Here is a 17178-nt window from a genome sequence, read left to right as displayed (position 1 = left end):
GTGCCCTTTCCCTCTTTATTCCGTGCCTCTCACTGATGCCCTTCCTTCTACAGCATCTCCAGCACTGCTTGCAGAAGAGGAGGAAGCATTGCACTGGCCTACCTAAAGAACTGCCTCCTCCCCTCCCCTGCAAGTGGTGCTGTAGACAGGTAAGGCAGTCTGGTGCTACTCTTTGGTGCAAGATGTAAATAATCTTGCAAGTTCCATACTATGAGTCAAATAGCCAGAGGTAGAAATTTCTGGCAGTGTAAACAGTTCTGCCCCTTCTCTCCCAAAGTGATGCAGAAAACAGGCATTGAGGAATAAGTAGGAAAAATAGAAAATTGGTTAAATTGCTTTATCTTTTGGAATCCAGCAGATTTTAAATAATCTTATGGTCCAAAGACCCATGCTATTCTATGGTATACAGAAGACTATATATACAGGTAGAATATATGTAATGAATTGTTCATAAAATTAAATTAATTCATTTAGAAGGACTTTTTTTCCCCTCCTATTTTTCTGTTGCTAAGTTAACCTTTCTGTTTTAAAATACTTTTGATAGTGGATGGAAGTTGGGTTTTATTCTCTAAAAATGACAAAATGGAAAACTGACAACCTGATTTCTATCATCTGCATTCTAAAAAAGGATACCTGTCTATGAAAGCCAGAAAGTCTAAGACCCAGTATTCTAGAAGATGATATGAAATTGGACTACTAAAAGTTTATCACTTTGGAGCCAGTGTAGGGGATGGTTAGGTAGTTGATTAGAGTGGCAAAATTTGTAGTACTATGCACCTTTGGATATTTCTAGCTAGCCTTCAGAATTAGATTAGAGAATTGAGAGTTTTAAAAATAGGAACCAGTAGTCCCAGATTTCCAGGGAAGTCACAGCTGATTAGAGCCTGCACATGTTCATCTTTAGTCTAAATTATATTCTCAGAGTTGATCCAAAAGCAAATTTGAAAAGGAGCTGTCAAATGAGTTTGAGGTTTTACGTTGTCAGTTTTGAGTATTGTGCATTTGCTGTTTTATTTTGAAAGAATAACAGTTTAACCTCAGGAAAGAATCTCAGCCTTTCTTCTGAATTTTTTTACTCTAGCTTCCATTCAGTAAGAATGTTCATTACCTATATTTGAATATGTACTAGAAAAAATGAAAATTTTACCAATTTCTTAATTATAGGTATCAAAGAAAATAATCATCAGAATTCATTGCATATCAGTTTTAATTCGATCATTAATTTCTGCTCTATAAATAGTCCCTTGAATACTCTTCAGAATATGAAATGTTAATTATGTCTTACTTAAAATTTGTGGTTGCTGTGATAATAGTATGTAGATATGTATGCCAATAATATAAATTCTTCTGAATTGTGATTATATATACAAAGTACAAATATATCATCATCAGTATCTATGCTCGATAATAATGGCTTTATTTTTTGATCCTTTTTTCCTTCTATCACCTGATTTTTGTAAAATTTTTACATTATATATTGTTTTGAATTAAGATAATTAGATAATAAGTAGAATTTAAGAAATCTTTTCCTAAATTTAAATAATATGGTCACATTTTCATGACTCCACTGCATACTTTATGCAAGTAATTGAACTGTTCAGTTTAATCCAGTTTCTGCTCTCTAGAAATTTCAAGAGCAGTGCGGATATGAACAAGCAAACACTGTCTTTGTGATCCTAACTAAACCCTGAATATTAATACCAACATTTTTGATTTATGTATCGTTAAGTTATAATGTATGGTGTAACAGAGCAATAAGGTAAGGATTAGTGAAGCTTTTTTTTTCTGTTTTGTAGTTTGTAAAATTTTAGAAACAATTTGAATAATTAAAAACTTAATAGAAGAATCTTTATTCATGAACTTATTTATGTGCACAATGTCTTGGCTCCTATATTTAGAAGAACATCTCAGAAGATTGTTGTGATAAATCCCTTCAGAACCATAATTGCATTAACGTACTACTAATTTCTTTAAAAATCCAAAGAAATACTGTCTAGTACAAAGAATGCTATAAAAAGGGATGTAGGTCTAGTCTTCCTCTGATACTGACTAGCAGTGGATTTAGGACACTTTAGTTACCTTCTCTGGATCTCACTTTTTCAAATTTTTTTAAAAAAATGAGGTGATTGGATTAGATGATTTCTATGATGTGTGATTCCAAAAGGTTAATAAAAGCGGACAAACAAAATGGTTAATCAAAATATCCTCAGAAAATAAAGTTTTCTTTAGAAGCCGTCTATTCATTCATATGAGATAGATGTTATTACATCTGGGTGAGTGAGTACTAATGAGATTTAATATTCTTCAAACATTTTATATTGGACCATTATACTTTCTTAGCATGTTAGTAGTTTGGTCCAATTTATCCATTTCCAATTTACAATTTCTACATAGTTTACTGTATTTGTCCTTACTTATACTTACTTTTAATTAACAAAAGCCTTATGAAATATGTTTTTAAATGAACAGTCATCTATCGCTGCATAACAAACAACCATAAAACTTAGTAACTTGAAATAGTAGATAACTAATATAGCACTTTTTGTGAAAGATGGTTCATTTACTCTTGACACATTTGATTTACTAGTTGAGGTAGTATTTTCTTCAATTTATTAAATGTAATATGAAATTCCTAGTAATAGTATATTCCTTTTCCTAAAAAATTAGTGTGCCAAACTTAGTCAGTAGTGTTTTAAGACTTCATTCAGTATGTAGTCATCTGAGAGATAATTTAATCCATATATATTGGACTCCATATAAAAGCAATGTTGCAGTCATACCAAGTTTTATTTATTGATTATTTTACAGGTAAATAAAAGGTCTGCAAATCGAATTAAATTATATTTATGTTGTTCTTACTGTTGATTTTTTTAAATAAAAGATTTCCATGAACATTAATAACTACATTGGTTTTGTGAGAATTCTCATACTTTAAAATTTAAATCAATATTACTAGATATTTAAATCAATTTGTTTAGAGTTGAAACATATAGGGACAACACTTAAAATACTTCCCAAATTGCATATTGTAGTCTGTAGTTTTAAAAAACATTTTAAAATACTCTAAAAAGTCACAAGTGTGATGCTGTGTTTATTGAATGTATAATAAACTTTAAATGTTGATAGGTCTGTAGTGTGAGGAAATAAAAATTAAAGAAATTTCTTACTCCTCACAAAAATACCTTCTCCTTGTTTGAATTTGGAATCATATTATGACCTTTTTCTTGTTGAGAAATACTTTTTGTGATTAATAGCCGAGCATTCCAAGGAATCATTAAGCCATTTATTTACATAAAATGTCACTTTAAAATGAACTAGTTCATTTCAATTGTTTTCTATATTATTTCTCTCCTTTAAGTTGTGTCCTTAAATTCAGTTCCCAAGTATTACTATTTTTGATCAGGAGTACATTGAATTTTCTACATGATTTTAATGATAAGAAGTTTAAGTTTAGACTTAGTAGCTTATTATTGATATTAATTTATAAAAGTGTTTTTTCTTGCTGTCCCTTTTTTATTAGGTGAGTGTGGTCCAAGATTCAGTAAATATATCAGGACATACTAATACAAATACTTTAAAGGTGCCTGAATGTCGACTAGCAGATGATTTAGGTAATCTCTGGGAAAACACAAGATTTACAGATTGCAGTTTTTTCGTGAGAGGACAAGAATTTAAAGCTCATAAATCTGTACTTGCAGGTACTTTCTACTTTTGGGTAATATAGTAGTACCTTTCTTTCATAAATTTGTACATTAAATAATGATGCTTAATCTTGTTACAGCTCGATCCCCAGTTTTTAATGCAATGTTTGAACATGAAATGGAAGAAAGCAAAAAGGTAAACATGGTTTAAAGGGCTAATATTTGTACAAATGTAGAATAGTGGAATGTATATTTTAAAAGTAAAGGTGCATTTTCTTATTATGATTTTAGAAAGAAATAGAAGGATGGGGGAAATATGTTCTATCATAGAAAAATAGATGTAGCTTACTGTGGGTGAATATTCCACATAACAGCTATTTCAGCACCCTTCTGGTAGCAAAATAAGTGGGTAGTTGTTATCCAAAAGGATAGCTGTCCAAAAGGACTGTACTGGTCCGTAACTATTTGAGAGTTCTCCAGTTAAGATGTATATTCCTTCTTTCTAGACTTTGAGTTGATTTTGGAACTTGTTTTCTAGAACAAAGACAATTCCTACATTCTTTTTACCACTATAATAAGAGGATATTTATTAGATTTAATAAAGGACATAAATTATGTCATTATTAGTATGCATGAATTGTAATCAAGATACTACCTATTTGGTTTTCTCAGATATTTCTCTTTCACCTGTCATCTTGAAATGTAGTCAGATTAAAGACCAGAGGTTGATTTTTGCGGGTTGCATTACACGTGAGCCTTATTGCTCCAACTAGGCAACTCCTGAGTTTATTTATACGTCTCAGCTTTATTCTCCCTGCAGAACTAGAAGCTGCAACGAAGTAGCTTCTTTCTTTCTTTTGATTATTGGTCTGGGCAGGTAGTATGATCAGTCTTCTGATCAATGATGTCAAATGTTATTGTCATCAAAGGGTCAGAAAAGTTTGGTATTGTTTAGTGTTAACTATTTAGCTTCATTGATCTCAGGAGAGAGACCAAATACAAAGATACAGGAGCAAAAAAGCAACTGGTCCTCTTTGGACTTGAGTATGTCTCAAGTAAAGAGGTGAGGTGCCCGTAGATAATATTACATGCCGTTTTTGTAGGAGAGTTCTGAGGTAGTGGGCTCTGGTATGTTCTCAAATACCTGACCTTACCTTTGCTTAAAGCTGGGACTAGAACCAGTGGTTATTGAGTCTTAGGCATTGTATTACCACCTAATTCTTTTCAGCAACAAAAAAAGTTAATAACCATCTTCTTCTAAGATAGAGGTCAGAAACTGAATTCAGATGTATTTAGTTTGGCCTTACAGGTTTTTTTGTTTCTGTTTGAACTCTTTTTAACTGAGAAGTTGGGGTTTATGTTCCTCCATGGTAGTGCTTGACTTGGTGTACTTCTCTTAGACCTGCCTGCCTCACTTTGCCTACTTACTTAGCCTACTGAAGATTTACTTACCTCAATTTTAAAATACACTTTGGGGCTTTTAAGTTGCTGTCAGTTTTGCTTTGGTTCATTTGTGTATGTGTGTGTTCTTGAAATATAACTTTTTTGTTGTTGTTTTCAATACCAGAATCGAGTGGAAATAAATGATGTAGACCCTGAGGTTTTTAAAGAAATGATGAGATTCATTTACACAGGGAAAGCGCCAAATCTTGACAAAATGGCTGACAACTTGTTGGCAGCTGCAGACAAAGTAAGTAATTCGGTCTTAAAGAGCTGAAAGATGTCCTCAAGCTTGATGTATCTAGAAAACTATCATCAAATGAGAACCCCCAATAACTGGAAATATTGAACCAATTTATACCGTTTGTGGATGGCTCTTCAGAGTATTATGAAATAACACACAGTGGGATAATATAGAAATGAAATTTTTTTAAATCAATAAGACATAAAAGTATCTTGAGCCAATTTACAGAAATGGCAGATTAACTGTAGACTCAATAGTTTTGAGTGTATCATTACCCTGTTTTATGAGAACACACACACAATAGCATATATAGTCTATTGCAATTTTGAGATATTCTTAGTGTTAAGATACAGTGCATGACCTTTGTCTAAAAAAAGGAAAAAAATATTGGGTATTTTTTTCTAACTTAATCTTGTATTCATAGATTTCTTTTCTAATATAAGAGTATAGAGAAAAAAACAATGTTAATTTTATAATGTTCTTTTATAATGGTGATTTCCTGAAGGTAGGGAAACTACAAAAATTTCAGGAAATCTCAAAGCCAGTAGTTCTCAATCCTCAAAGCACTAAAGCACTTTGGGAGCTTTCTCCAAAAGTATTAATGTCCATGCCACTTCTGTCTGTGTGTGTATGTAAGTGTGTGTGTGTATGTGTGTATGTATATGTATATATAGTGATAATTATACTCATTTTGAAAAATGGTACCATTGGGAGAAACTGGGCCAAGTGTATATTACTATCTCAATAAAGATTTAAATGTAAAAATGCCATTATAATAGAGTCAAAAATTTGAATTACGTAGACATAAATCTGACAAAATATGTTCAAGACCTGTATGCTGAAAATTATACTGCTAATAGAAATTAAGGTAGACCTCAATAAATGGAGAGAAAAAACTTGTTCATGGACTAGAAATCTTAACATTGTTAAAATGTCAATTCTCCTTTGATTAGTAAAACCAACATGTCACTATCAAAATCCTAGCATTCTTTTTGCAGGGGAAAAATTGACATGCTGATTTAAAAATTTTATATGCAAGTGCAAGGACCTAGAATAGTCAGATAACTTTGAAAAAGAAGATCAAAGTGGAGGACTCATAAAGGTTCAGTATTTAAGACAGCATTGTATTGGTGACAAGAGAGACAAATAACTCATTGAAGCAGAATATAGAGTACAGAAATAGACTCACATGTATGACTACTTAATTTTTTATAAAAGTGCAAAGATAGTTTAGTGGAGAAAGGATAGTCTTTTCAATAAATGGTGCTATAGGAGTTGGATAGCCTATGTCCAAACAGATGTACTGTGGTTGAACTCATTTGAAAAAACTTTGTATGCGAACTTCACATCATATACAAAAAATAACGCAAAATAGATTATAAACCTAAAAATCTTAAACTTCTAAAAGAAAACATAGGAGAAAGTCTTCATGATCTTACATTAGGCAAAGACTTCTTAGCTATGACACCAAAAACATAATACGTGAAAGGAAAAATGATAAATTGGACTTCAATGAAATTTAAAACTTCTTTTCTTCAAAAGACATAGGAAAATAAAGACTAGCCGCAGACTGGGAGAACATATTTGCAAAGCATATATTTGATGAACAACTTTGGGGTTTGTTTCTGTTTTTTGTTTTGTTTTATTTTTTAGCAAATTGTATATTTATTTATTTATTTATTTTTGGCTGTGTTGGGTCTTCGTTTCTATGCAAGGGCTTTCTCTAGTTGCAGTGAGTGGGGGCCACTCTTCATCGCGGTGCGCGGGCCTCTCACTGTTGCGGCCTCTCTTGTTGCGGAGCACAAGCTCCAGACATGCAGGCTCAGTAGTGTGGCTCACGGGCCTAGTTGCTCCACGGCATGTGGGACCTTCCCAGACCAGGGCTCGAACCCGTGTCCCCTGCATTGGCAGGCAGATTCTCAACCACTGCACCACCAGGGAAGCCCCTGTTTTTTGTTTTGATGATGAACAACTTTTGTCCAGAATATAAATGATTAAGGACTTTTGTATTCAGACTGTATAAAGACCTCTCAAAACTCAATTATAAGTAAACAAAGTTATTTCTAAAAATAAAAATATTTGAACAGACACTTCCTAAAATAGTGTCATTCAAGTATATCAAAAGATGCTCAACCACATTAGGGTAGTGTAAATTAAAACCACTGTGAGATACTTCTGTAACTATATTATAATAACTAAAATTACAAAGACCATACGAAGTATGGTCAAGGATATGGAAAAATTAGGACTCTCATATACTGCTAATGGGAATGTAAAATGATACAAGCACTTTGAAAGACCATGTGGCAATTTTTTTAAAGTTTTACACATACCATATTATTCAGCGAGTTTACTTATAGGTTTCTGCTCAAGAGAAGAGAAAGCATATGCCCATACAGTGACTTGTATATGAATGTTTATAGCAGCTTTATTTGTAATGGCTAAAAACTGGAAACACCCAAATGTTTGTCAGTAGATCAGTGGAATACTATTGATCAATAAAAAGCATAGAACTATTGATACAGAGACAACAGCATGCGTGAATCTCAAAATAATTATAATGCGTGGAAGCCAGACAAAAACAAATGCAAATTGTATGATTCCATTTATAGAAGACTTCAGAAAATGCAGACTGTAGCAGTAGAAAACACATCAGAGGTATTGCCTGGGGTGGGGTGAGGAAGAAGGGTTACAGAGAGATAGAAGGAAACTTTGGGGAGTAATGAATATGTCCACTCTCTTGATTTAGTGATGGTTATATGGCTGTATAAACTTATCAAAGTATATACTTTAAATATGTGCTATTTATTTTATGTCAATTTTACCTCAATAAATTGCCAAGGATGTTCTGATAACATACACTAAGTTTTTAATGGTTATGAATATGATTTGTTTAGCCTTATAATTTATTTTTCAGAATTAAGTAGTGACAACATGCAGTGTACTGACTGGTGTTTAAAATAGTAGAAAAGAGAAATATACTCATTAAGAGTATTGAGTAATAAGGGGTTTTTAAAGAATAAAACCTTATTTAAAAAATATCCTGTATCTTGCACTTATGCAAATAGAAATTTCTTAAGAAAAATTAGTCTTTCTCTTGAATGCATTAATTCATACTTTCTTTATATTTAAAGTAATTTAAAGACTTTTAAAGTACCCTCAGTTCAATGTGTAATGGGCTTAAACTTCATTTTCTAAGTTACAAATATCGTGTATTTAAAAACTTGCTAGTTTGAGTAAATGTTTAATGTTATGTTTTCCTTTTGGATAGTATGCACTGGAACGGCTGAAGGTCATGTGTGAAGAAGCTTTGTGTAGTAACCTCTCAGTAGAAAATGTTGCTGATACCCTTGTCCTTGCAGATTTGCACAGTGCGGAACAGTTGAAAGCACAAGCCATAGACTTTATTAATAGGTAAGCTATGCTTGTATTTCAGTGGACATGACACCTTCAACAATTCTTCACCGACCTTTTTCTTAAGTGTGTTTAAATCTTCAATGCAGGTGCAGTGTACTTCGACAGCTTGGGTGTAAAGATGGGAAAAACTGGAACAGCAAGTAAGATGACATCAGTTTCTGACTTAAAGTTGATCTGCATACATGAAATTAAGTGTTTGCATAGCCTTTTGTTCATCTCCAATAAGTATGAATCCAGATATTAGTTATATGAAGCAAACTGCCAGTTTAAAAAATAATAATTTGACTACTTAGTGGATTCTTGAGGCTATGTTCTGTTGTAGATCAGCTTCTAATGTGAATTGGGATGGACGCTCTAATGTCTTAAGCACGTATGTTCATGTAGTATATAGCTGAGTCCAGGTATTTCAGTGGCTGGAGATCCTGCCCTTGCCCCTTCAGAAAGCATTTCTAAAAATGTGGGAAATATTTATTTTATCCTATGAGGAAATGTACCCTCCATATTTGCCTAGAAACTCTTGACATTTGAATGCTAACCCACTGCTTCTTAAGGTAGCCAGATAACTTGCATCACATGTTATATTAGGCTAACTGCCTACCATTCCAGAAATAGTAGCAATTTGATCTTTCCTTTCCCTGGTAGATTATAATGAGCAGGGTAGTTGTGACATCTTTCTAAGCCTGGATCTTCGGAATATGATGTAACTATTAGAATTTATTATTCCCTTTTTTTTTCTTCTTCTCTCATTTTATTTATTTATTTATGGCTGAGTTGGGTCTTTGTTGCTATTGCTGTGCACGGGCTTTCTCAAGTTGCAGCGAGCGGGAGCTACTCTTCGTTGCGGTGCGCGGGCTTCTCATTGCGGTGGCCTCTCTTGTTGAGGAGCACGGGCTCTAGGTGCGCAGGCTTCAGTAGTTGTGGCTCGTGGTCTCTAGAGCGCAGGCTCAGTAGTTGTGGCACACAGGCTTAGTTGCTCCGCGGCATGTGGGATCTTCCCGGACAAGGGCTCGAACCCGTGTCTCCTGCATTGGCAGGCGGATTCTTAACCACTGTGCCACCAGGGAAGCCCTTCACTCATTTTTAGAGTAACATTTTTACTCTTTGCAATTATTCAGTATCAGGAGTCAGGAGGTTGAAGAATTTGCATATGCTTTTGGTTAGTTTTTGCCTGTAAACCCTTAAACTACATTTTTGCAATTTATCAAAAGTTGATACAACTTTTGATAAATTGCATTAGAGACAAGAAAATGAATATTTGATTTATGGCCCCTCGCTTTCGTCTGTTTTGATAGAATTTGAAGTTGGTTAACTGAATTCTTAACAGTTTGTGAATTCTGTTTTATGAAAGTAAAAATTAGTGGCTACTTTTAAGATATTGATTATTCTATATATTGGTCAGTGTGTGATAATACGTTATCATGGTATGTGATCCTAGAAAAAAATCAAATGACTGTTTTGTGATTCTTTGTACTTTGCCACTTTCAAGCTCTAGTTTTATTCTGTTAAGAAAATATTTTGCCTTGTATAGCTTTTTCAATGTCAAAAAATATAAGCTTATTTTATATCCCGTGTAGAAGCTGTATTGTACATAGAGACCTTCAATAGCTATTTGTTGAATTAAATAAATGAAAATGTCAGGTAAATTAAGAAGTATCTGTGTGATTCTAAACGAGTTGAAATTATAAACATGACGACACACTGGTAATTGGATGTTAGGCAAATTTTTTTTTTAATTGTTATTAGCTGCTATTTAGTGAAGCAAACATTTGTGTAGCATCTATTGTGTCTCAAGCACCATGCTGGGGTCCTGCATATAAAAACAATTATGGGGAAAAATCCTGTCCTTGAGAAATTGATCTAATGACAGGAACACATCCATGAATATATCATTATATTATAATATGGTAAGTAATGTGTTAAAGAAGGTTATGTGCAGGGCACTTGACTAAGGCTGGAGGTTTAGGGATGAAGATGACTGAGGCTTGTCTTAAAACAGGAATAGGAATTAGCAAACTAGGAAGGAAATAAGCATTGCAGACAGCATAGCTTGAATCAAAGTATAGACGCGTGAAGCAGTAGTTGATCAATCGTTTGATAGATATTTATGTTTATTATCCAGTAAATTCCCAGGGCACTGTGCTTACTTAGTACAAAGAATATAATGGTGAACATGACAGATGTTTTCCCTGCCTTCATGGAGTTCATGTTTTAGCAGGAGATGTATAAGAATTAAACAAGTAGTTGAAGTTAAGTGTAATAATAGGTAATGTAGAGCATACCCATCTGAGCATATAGCAAAGGGACCGAACCTAATCTAGGGGTCAGAGAAAACCCTTTTGAAGAATTGTTGTATAAATAAAGACCTGATGAAGAAGAGCAAAGAGGTGGGAAAGTATATCCCGAAAAAGACATTCAGGTGTGCAAAGTTTTGGTGATAAGAAAGAACAGTATGGAGGGTGGGGCATGAGAAGCTGGAGGAAGAGAGCAAAGATCAGATCACAGAAGGCCTTTTAGACATTATTCGAACAGGAATGGGCATACAGTAAATGGTTTTAACCTAGAGTAGGCTGTGATCAGGTGTGTGTTTTTAGCAATGTCTCCACATGCATGGTTGTGGGGAGGTTGAGTTGGTGGTGGTAGTTGAGGAGCAAGGTTATATATAGGTAGGCCAGTTGGAAAGTTATTGGAGTGTTTCAGGCAAAAGATGAGGGCAAAATTAGACTTGACTGGCGACAGTGTGGCCAGAGGGAAATAAAAGGATATAATATTTTGAATGGACAATCTATAATACTTGGATATTATTTGGATGGAGGGTAGTTACAAAGGAGAGAAGACAGGAGACAAGGAGGGATAACTAGATTTTTTGCTTGGGTAATTGTGTTTACTCAGAGCATGTTGTACATCAGGTACAGTAAACAGTTCAGTATTATTATACAGAGTGCCAGAGCATGGAAGTGGGAGGTAGAAGGCTTGGGGGAAGAACTAGGAAACTTTCTCTTTCTAAAGAACTTGGGTACCGGCAATGGAGAAGAGTAGAAGAGGATGTGTTCATGTTAGTGTTTATGTTACTAAGGCAGCATGGAAGCTGGTTTGAGAGGAGCAAGATAGGAGAGTAGAAGACAAATTAGGAGACTCCCATAATAATTCAAATGTGAGATGATGTGGGCCTTAACTAGGGATTCAGGATACCTTTGGGAATTAAAATAGGGCTTTGATGACTGATTGGAAAGGATGGCATCTAGGGTGACTTCCAGGTTCCTGACTTGAATCACTGGGTGATGGTGGAAGCATTCGCTGATGGGAAATGAGAGAGGAAGAATTTGGGCCTTGGGAGAAACGTGTTGAGTTCCCTTCCGACGGTCCCAAATTTATGGGTCTCCAGGCACATCCAAGTAAAGAGAACAAGTGGTTGGGAACAACCTTGTGGGGAGGCCTAGGACTTAGCAAATCATTATTTATCATCACTGAATATGATAGTTAAAATTGTGAATAGTGGATAAGATAAGATAAGTAAAGAATGTTAAGGGAGAAGAGTCGAGGGCAAAACTTAGAACTCTAAAGAAAACCTGCATGTAAGAGCCAGGGAAAAGAGCTCTTGAAAGAGCGGGTATAGAAATGGTAACAGTGGGAGTAGAACTATGCAGACAAGTGTCACACACTTCCAAGAGTAGAATTTCCAGAAAAATTGAATAGTTTCATTTACAAAAGAAAATACCAGTAAGGTAAAGATGATATTTTAATGAATTCAAATGGTTAGAATACATAGAGAGGCAAACAGAATGTTCCAGACATTTTGAAATCTGTAAATTAAAAAAGAAAAAATTGACAGTGCAACAGTGCACTTTGAAAAGTATTCTTTAGTAAACATCTCTTAATTTTATTTTTCAGCCAAGCAGCAGACATAATGGAAACATCTGGGTGGAAGTCCATGATTCAGTCTCACCCACATTTGGTAGCAGAAGCCTTCCGAGCACTAGCATCTGCACAGTGTCCACAGTTTGGTATTCCACGAAAACGGCTAAAACAGTCTTGAAATCTTCCATGAACTGTAGAAAAATGGAACTGACTTTTACTCCTCCAGGTCCAGAAGGATTCTAATACACAAACCATAAGCAAGAGTTGTTTCTGTTGTCTTGTCCACAGAACAGAAGCTGAGAAAGCATATTGCTTGAATTTCAGGTGGATAATTTATGGTTTATTCTTCAGCTTTAAATTAGACTGATTATACTCTAATTCACTTCAAGGCCTTAAATTATCTTCAGTGACTTCTCTTGTTCATATATATACTTTAATTTTTTTATTGTGCCTTGTCATTGTGACCAAGGCTATGCAGGATTGCACTAGCTCCATAATGCAGTAATATTGATAACTGAAGATAATAAGTTTCAAAAGGATCTTCCATTAGTTTGAGAAAGGCAAATGAATATTATAGGGTTTGTCCTATGCTATCTCAAAGTTTAAAACTAGGCTTTCCTTAAAAAAGCACTTCTATTGGAGATTACTGGTAACGTCTCCAGTCTAAGTTCTATAAATACAGGAGAACCTGCTTACCTTCAAGGTAAGTTATGGCAATACACTGCTTCAATTCTAATTTATTTTTCATTTCAGGGGGCAAATATGCAATGAGTTGGCCCAAATTTTTAATGAAATTTGTAGTGTTTTTATGTTATCTGTCCAACAAACTAAGAGAAGCATAACAAACCTTTGCTTGTGTTTCTTTGTGAGTTTATCCAAGTTTACAGTGATTGAGAACTGATTGAGGTTAAGATTTCAATAAGAAGAAAGCATGTTTTGTGCTGAATTAATTTTTTTTTAATTTATAGTGACCTACATTTATATGAAGAATTCTGTACATGTTAAAAGTAAGGATGACCAAATGTAAATTTAATGAGTGGGCCAATTAAGAAGATATATATGCACTTTTAATGTGTAACTTTTTTATACTGAATGGTACTTTTTTTTTTTTTTTGCTTTTGAGAGAATTGATAAGGTATAATTAATTGTCTTAACTTTTGAAAGAATTTTTAAGACAGATGGAGGCAACTGGGATGTTTGTGATAATAGATAAGGAAGATATTCTCGATTATAGTTAAATTGGTTTGACTTCCAGATATTCATTATTGAATTCACGCCTGTTTATCACGCTTTGGAGAAGGCACCTGACAGTAAATGAATCCTGGACAGCCTACTCTCCTTCTAAAAGCAATGAACTGCTATTATTTGCAGACTAAAGGAGAGAACCCTTAGAAATATGTCAGGCTACACTCTGAAACCTTTTTTCCTCCCTAGCTTTCTCCTTTCTGTCTCAGTTACTGTACCAACATTGTGGATGATAGTGAAATTCTGCATAATGTGAACAGGATAAACTATTCATAAACTGCTTTTCACGGGCCAGTTCTTTATTATAAATGAATTTTAGCTTTAAACACATACACATCTTCAGTTTTCGATAGCTCTGTTTACAACAGAAGTCTGTTCTGGTGCATTGTCCTGGTGAAGCAGGAGCAATCGGTGTCAAGTCACTGCATCTGATTTCCTGTGACAGTGGCAGTATGCTTCTTAGGCAAGATTTACATTTGACCACAAGGGAAAAATTTTTTTCACTGGAAAAAAAAATGCATATACCTATATATTTACATATATAACTTTATTCTCCAGATTAAAATTTGTATAATTCGTTTATTTAGTTTTTGAATTTAGGACAAAAAGAAAAAGATGAAGCGTGAAGTTTTAAAATAGATTTTATTTTTGTTATCTGTCAGTTAGGTATTTACTGAAGCAATCCTAATATACCAGGAGTGATTCATATTTACATTGAACAAACACTGTCAAATAATCATTTGTTATCCACATCAAACTGGAGTTCAAAAAGATCATATTTTCAGATATCTTCATTTCTTGCTGTGTAGCTTGAGTCTTTGTTGTGTTAACCTAAATTTGAAATTGGAAGACTCCCTTCGGATAGAAGAAAGATTCTTACATATGAATGGATTCCATCCTATGTAAGAGTATTATAGGGAGCAGAAATTCACTTCCTTAACTTCACCATAAGATTGAGCCCTTTAAATTTAAAATGTGCAATTTAAAAAAGAAACCACACACACATACATATACACTTTAAGAATTTGAGATTTTGCCAGGGTCTTAGAAGAAAACAAAAGTTCATCCCTCAGGCCCTAGAATTTTGTTGTCATATATTAAAAAAATACTGGTGTATTCATTTATGTCAGATGCACACAGGCGCATTCTGAATTAATTCACTGCTTGGGTCTACATTTCTAACCATAGTGACTTCAGTGATAACACCTATTATAATGAACATTTCAGCTTACCCTTACTTACATACTTACTTTAGTGTTTGTTGCAAATCTGAAGGGTTTTATTATAAAGTTTTTTTTTTTTAGTTTGGTAGCACATTTTGTACCAAAAACGTCCAACACTGTGCTGTAAGAATATCCACATTTGTAGAAATGTCCACTTTTCAGATAATATAATTCCTACCATTATACTAACAGAATCATATGGTAGTTGATTTATTTTTTTTATTTATTATGTATATTTTTGGTATTGTGGGTTCTTGAGACAATGATACAAAACTGTTAATGTATTCTGACGTGAGTGCTGTAATAGCTTTTTTTTTTTTTTTTCATTTTTAAACTACAGACATTGTTTTCGGTAGGCACAGATTTTGTCCTGAGCAGTGTTGACTTTTGAACTAAAGCCTGCTCCTGTTTCCCTTTTGTCACCTAAACAGAGCTTTTTCTTAGAAAAGCAGTAACTGGTCTTAAATGTTCCATATTATAAAAGTAACTATTGGAGAACTGTTCTTTAGATTGAGATACAGAAACACTGTATTTGTGCCTTTTTCATTTTTTAATATTAATGTGTATCGGTATTTGGAGCACAAATATGAAGGTGCCATAACATTATGGCCTGCCATTGTTACCTCCTTGAATACTCATGTGTCATTGTCTTGAAATAGTAATTGGAGATTCTTGCATGTATTCCGTGGTCATTTGGGCATGTGTGTGTGCGTGCGTGCACGCGTGTGTGTGTACATGTACTTGTATTTGCTTGGACTTGTGTGTGGTATGTTCAAAAGAGTGAATTTCTGAAAATAGAACTCAGTTAAATGTTGAAAGTTTAGGTTAGTTGAAGTGTATTCCATTTAAATGTGCTTTTAGGGGACAATTGAGAGGAAATTATAATTCTCAAAAATGTGACCAATTTACTGCATGATGAAATGTGAAAACAGTGCCTTTTAAGGACATCAATTTTAAAATTAAGTTTTAAAATATTAACAAAGATCTCTTAAAAAGTTGTCATGAACATTATTGGTTTATTTTTAAACGAGACCTAAGTTAGAGCTTAAATGCCAAAAGTATAGTTATTAATTTATTTACCCATTTGTTTTGTGCATAAATTTAAAACCTAAGCAGAATTGTTTATAAAATTGTGGATCATAGATGCTACCCAGTGTTACTAAAATAGAACACTAGGGACTTTAGTAAGTTGTTTTGTTAAAATCCAACTCAAGCTTTTCTCAAAGCCAAGTCTCCTTGAAGAGGTGAATTGTTCTGAGTTGGATGTTCATGCTCTTTGATGGATAAAATGAAAATATTCAATGTCTTCTTGCAAAACAACGTGGGTGGTTGGGTTTTAGTGTTTTTCAGATTATAAAGACAGCACTTTCAACACACATAAGAGTATTTTGCAAACCTCTTTTATACAGATTATGAGCTCTAGTTTATTTAAGTGTTAAATGGAATGATGTAAATTTTAGGTCCAGTTGAACGAATATTGAGTGCCTACCATGCGAGACTTCTTCACTAGGAATGAAATCACCACACTGTGTCTTCTGTTTGCAGTATGTGGACTTCACGTTTGAAAAAGAATTCTTATATTTAAATCTTTTTCTGTTGTTAAGGGTTTATCCTTGTATACTGTAACCCAGTTAATTTTTGCATTCAGTTTTTTAGAATGAAGATATAACTTAAGTGAGTCCCGTTTTTGAAAATAAAATTCTGCTGAAATTATTTAAAAATCAGTTCTGGGGCAAATTGATGTTCAAGATTCAAATGTATAAAGACATTTTGAACTTTTCAGCCTCATTTTTAATCAGCTGATGTCAATGATGAGATACATACTTTTTGTATCTTGTTGCTGAAAATATTTTTTGCATTTCAGCACATTGAGTTAAAATAAAGTTGATACTACTTATTCAGAATTAATTGGTTTATTTTGTGTTTATTTGAAAACTATGAATAGTTCTTTATCCGATTACTGTGATGCTTTACAAAAAGAGCCATGTATTTGATATGGTAACTTTTAGAATTATGCTTAGTAATTGTCTTTTCTACATAAGAAAACTAGTGTTTTTTTGGAACCTACTAAAGACTTATTCCTTGACTCTGAGATGTTACATATATATGTACT

The 17178-nt window shown here is 33.7% G+C and overlaps 1 protein-coding gene across 3 annotated transcripts in view; it reads left to right on the top strand.

Annotated features, from left to right (window-relative positions):
• SPOPL (speckle type BTB/POZ protein like) overlaps positions 1–16973 on the top strand; it is a 62543-nt gene extending 45570 nt beyond the window's left edge. For 2 of the 3 annotated variants that reach the window (XM_082658208.1, XM_082658209.1), the window contains 7 exons: positions 54–149; positions 3521–3698; positions 3782–3837; positions 5209–5331; positions 8597–8739; positions 8829–8882; positions 12631–16973. In XM_082658208.1, the coding sequence (XP_082514334.1) occupies positions 54–149; positions 3521–3698; positions 3782–3837; positions 5209–5331; positions 8597–8739; positions 8829–8882; positions 12631–12775 (795 nt within the window). In that variant the 3' untranslated portion in view covers positions 12776–16973. The remainder of the gene's footprint in view (positions 1–53; positions 150–3520; positions 3699–3781; positions 3838–5208; positions 5332–8596; positions 8740–8828; positions 8883–12630) is intronic. The other variant, XM_082658207.1, reaches the window with a different exon arrangement.
• Positions 16974–17178: the final 205 nt, after the last annotated feature.

The sequence above is a fragment of the Grampus griseus genome (genome assembly GCF_964374135.1).
Source record: "Grampus griseus genome assembly, chromosome: 7".
Classification (NCBI taxonomy): domain Eukaryota; kingdom Metazoa; phylum Chordata; class Mammalia; order Artiodactyla; family Delphinidae; genus Grampus; species Grampus griseus.
This window is presented reverse-complemented; position numbering and strand designations above follow the sequence as displayed.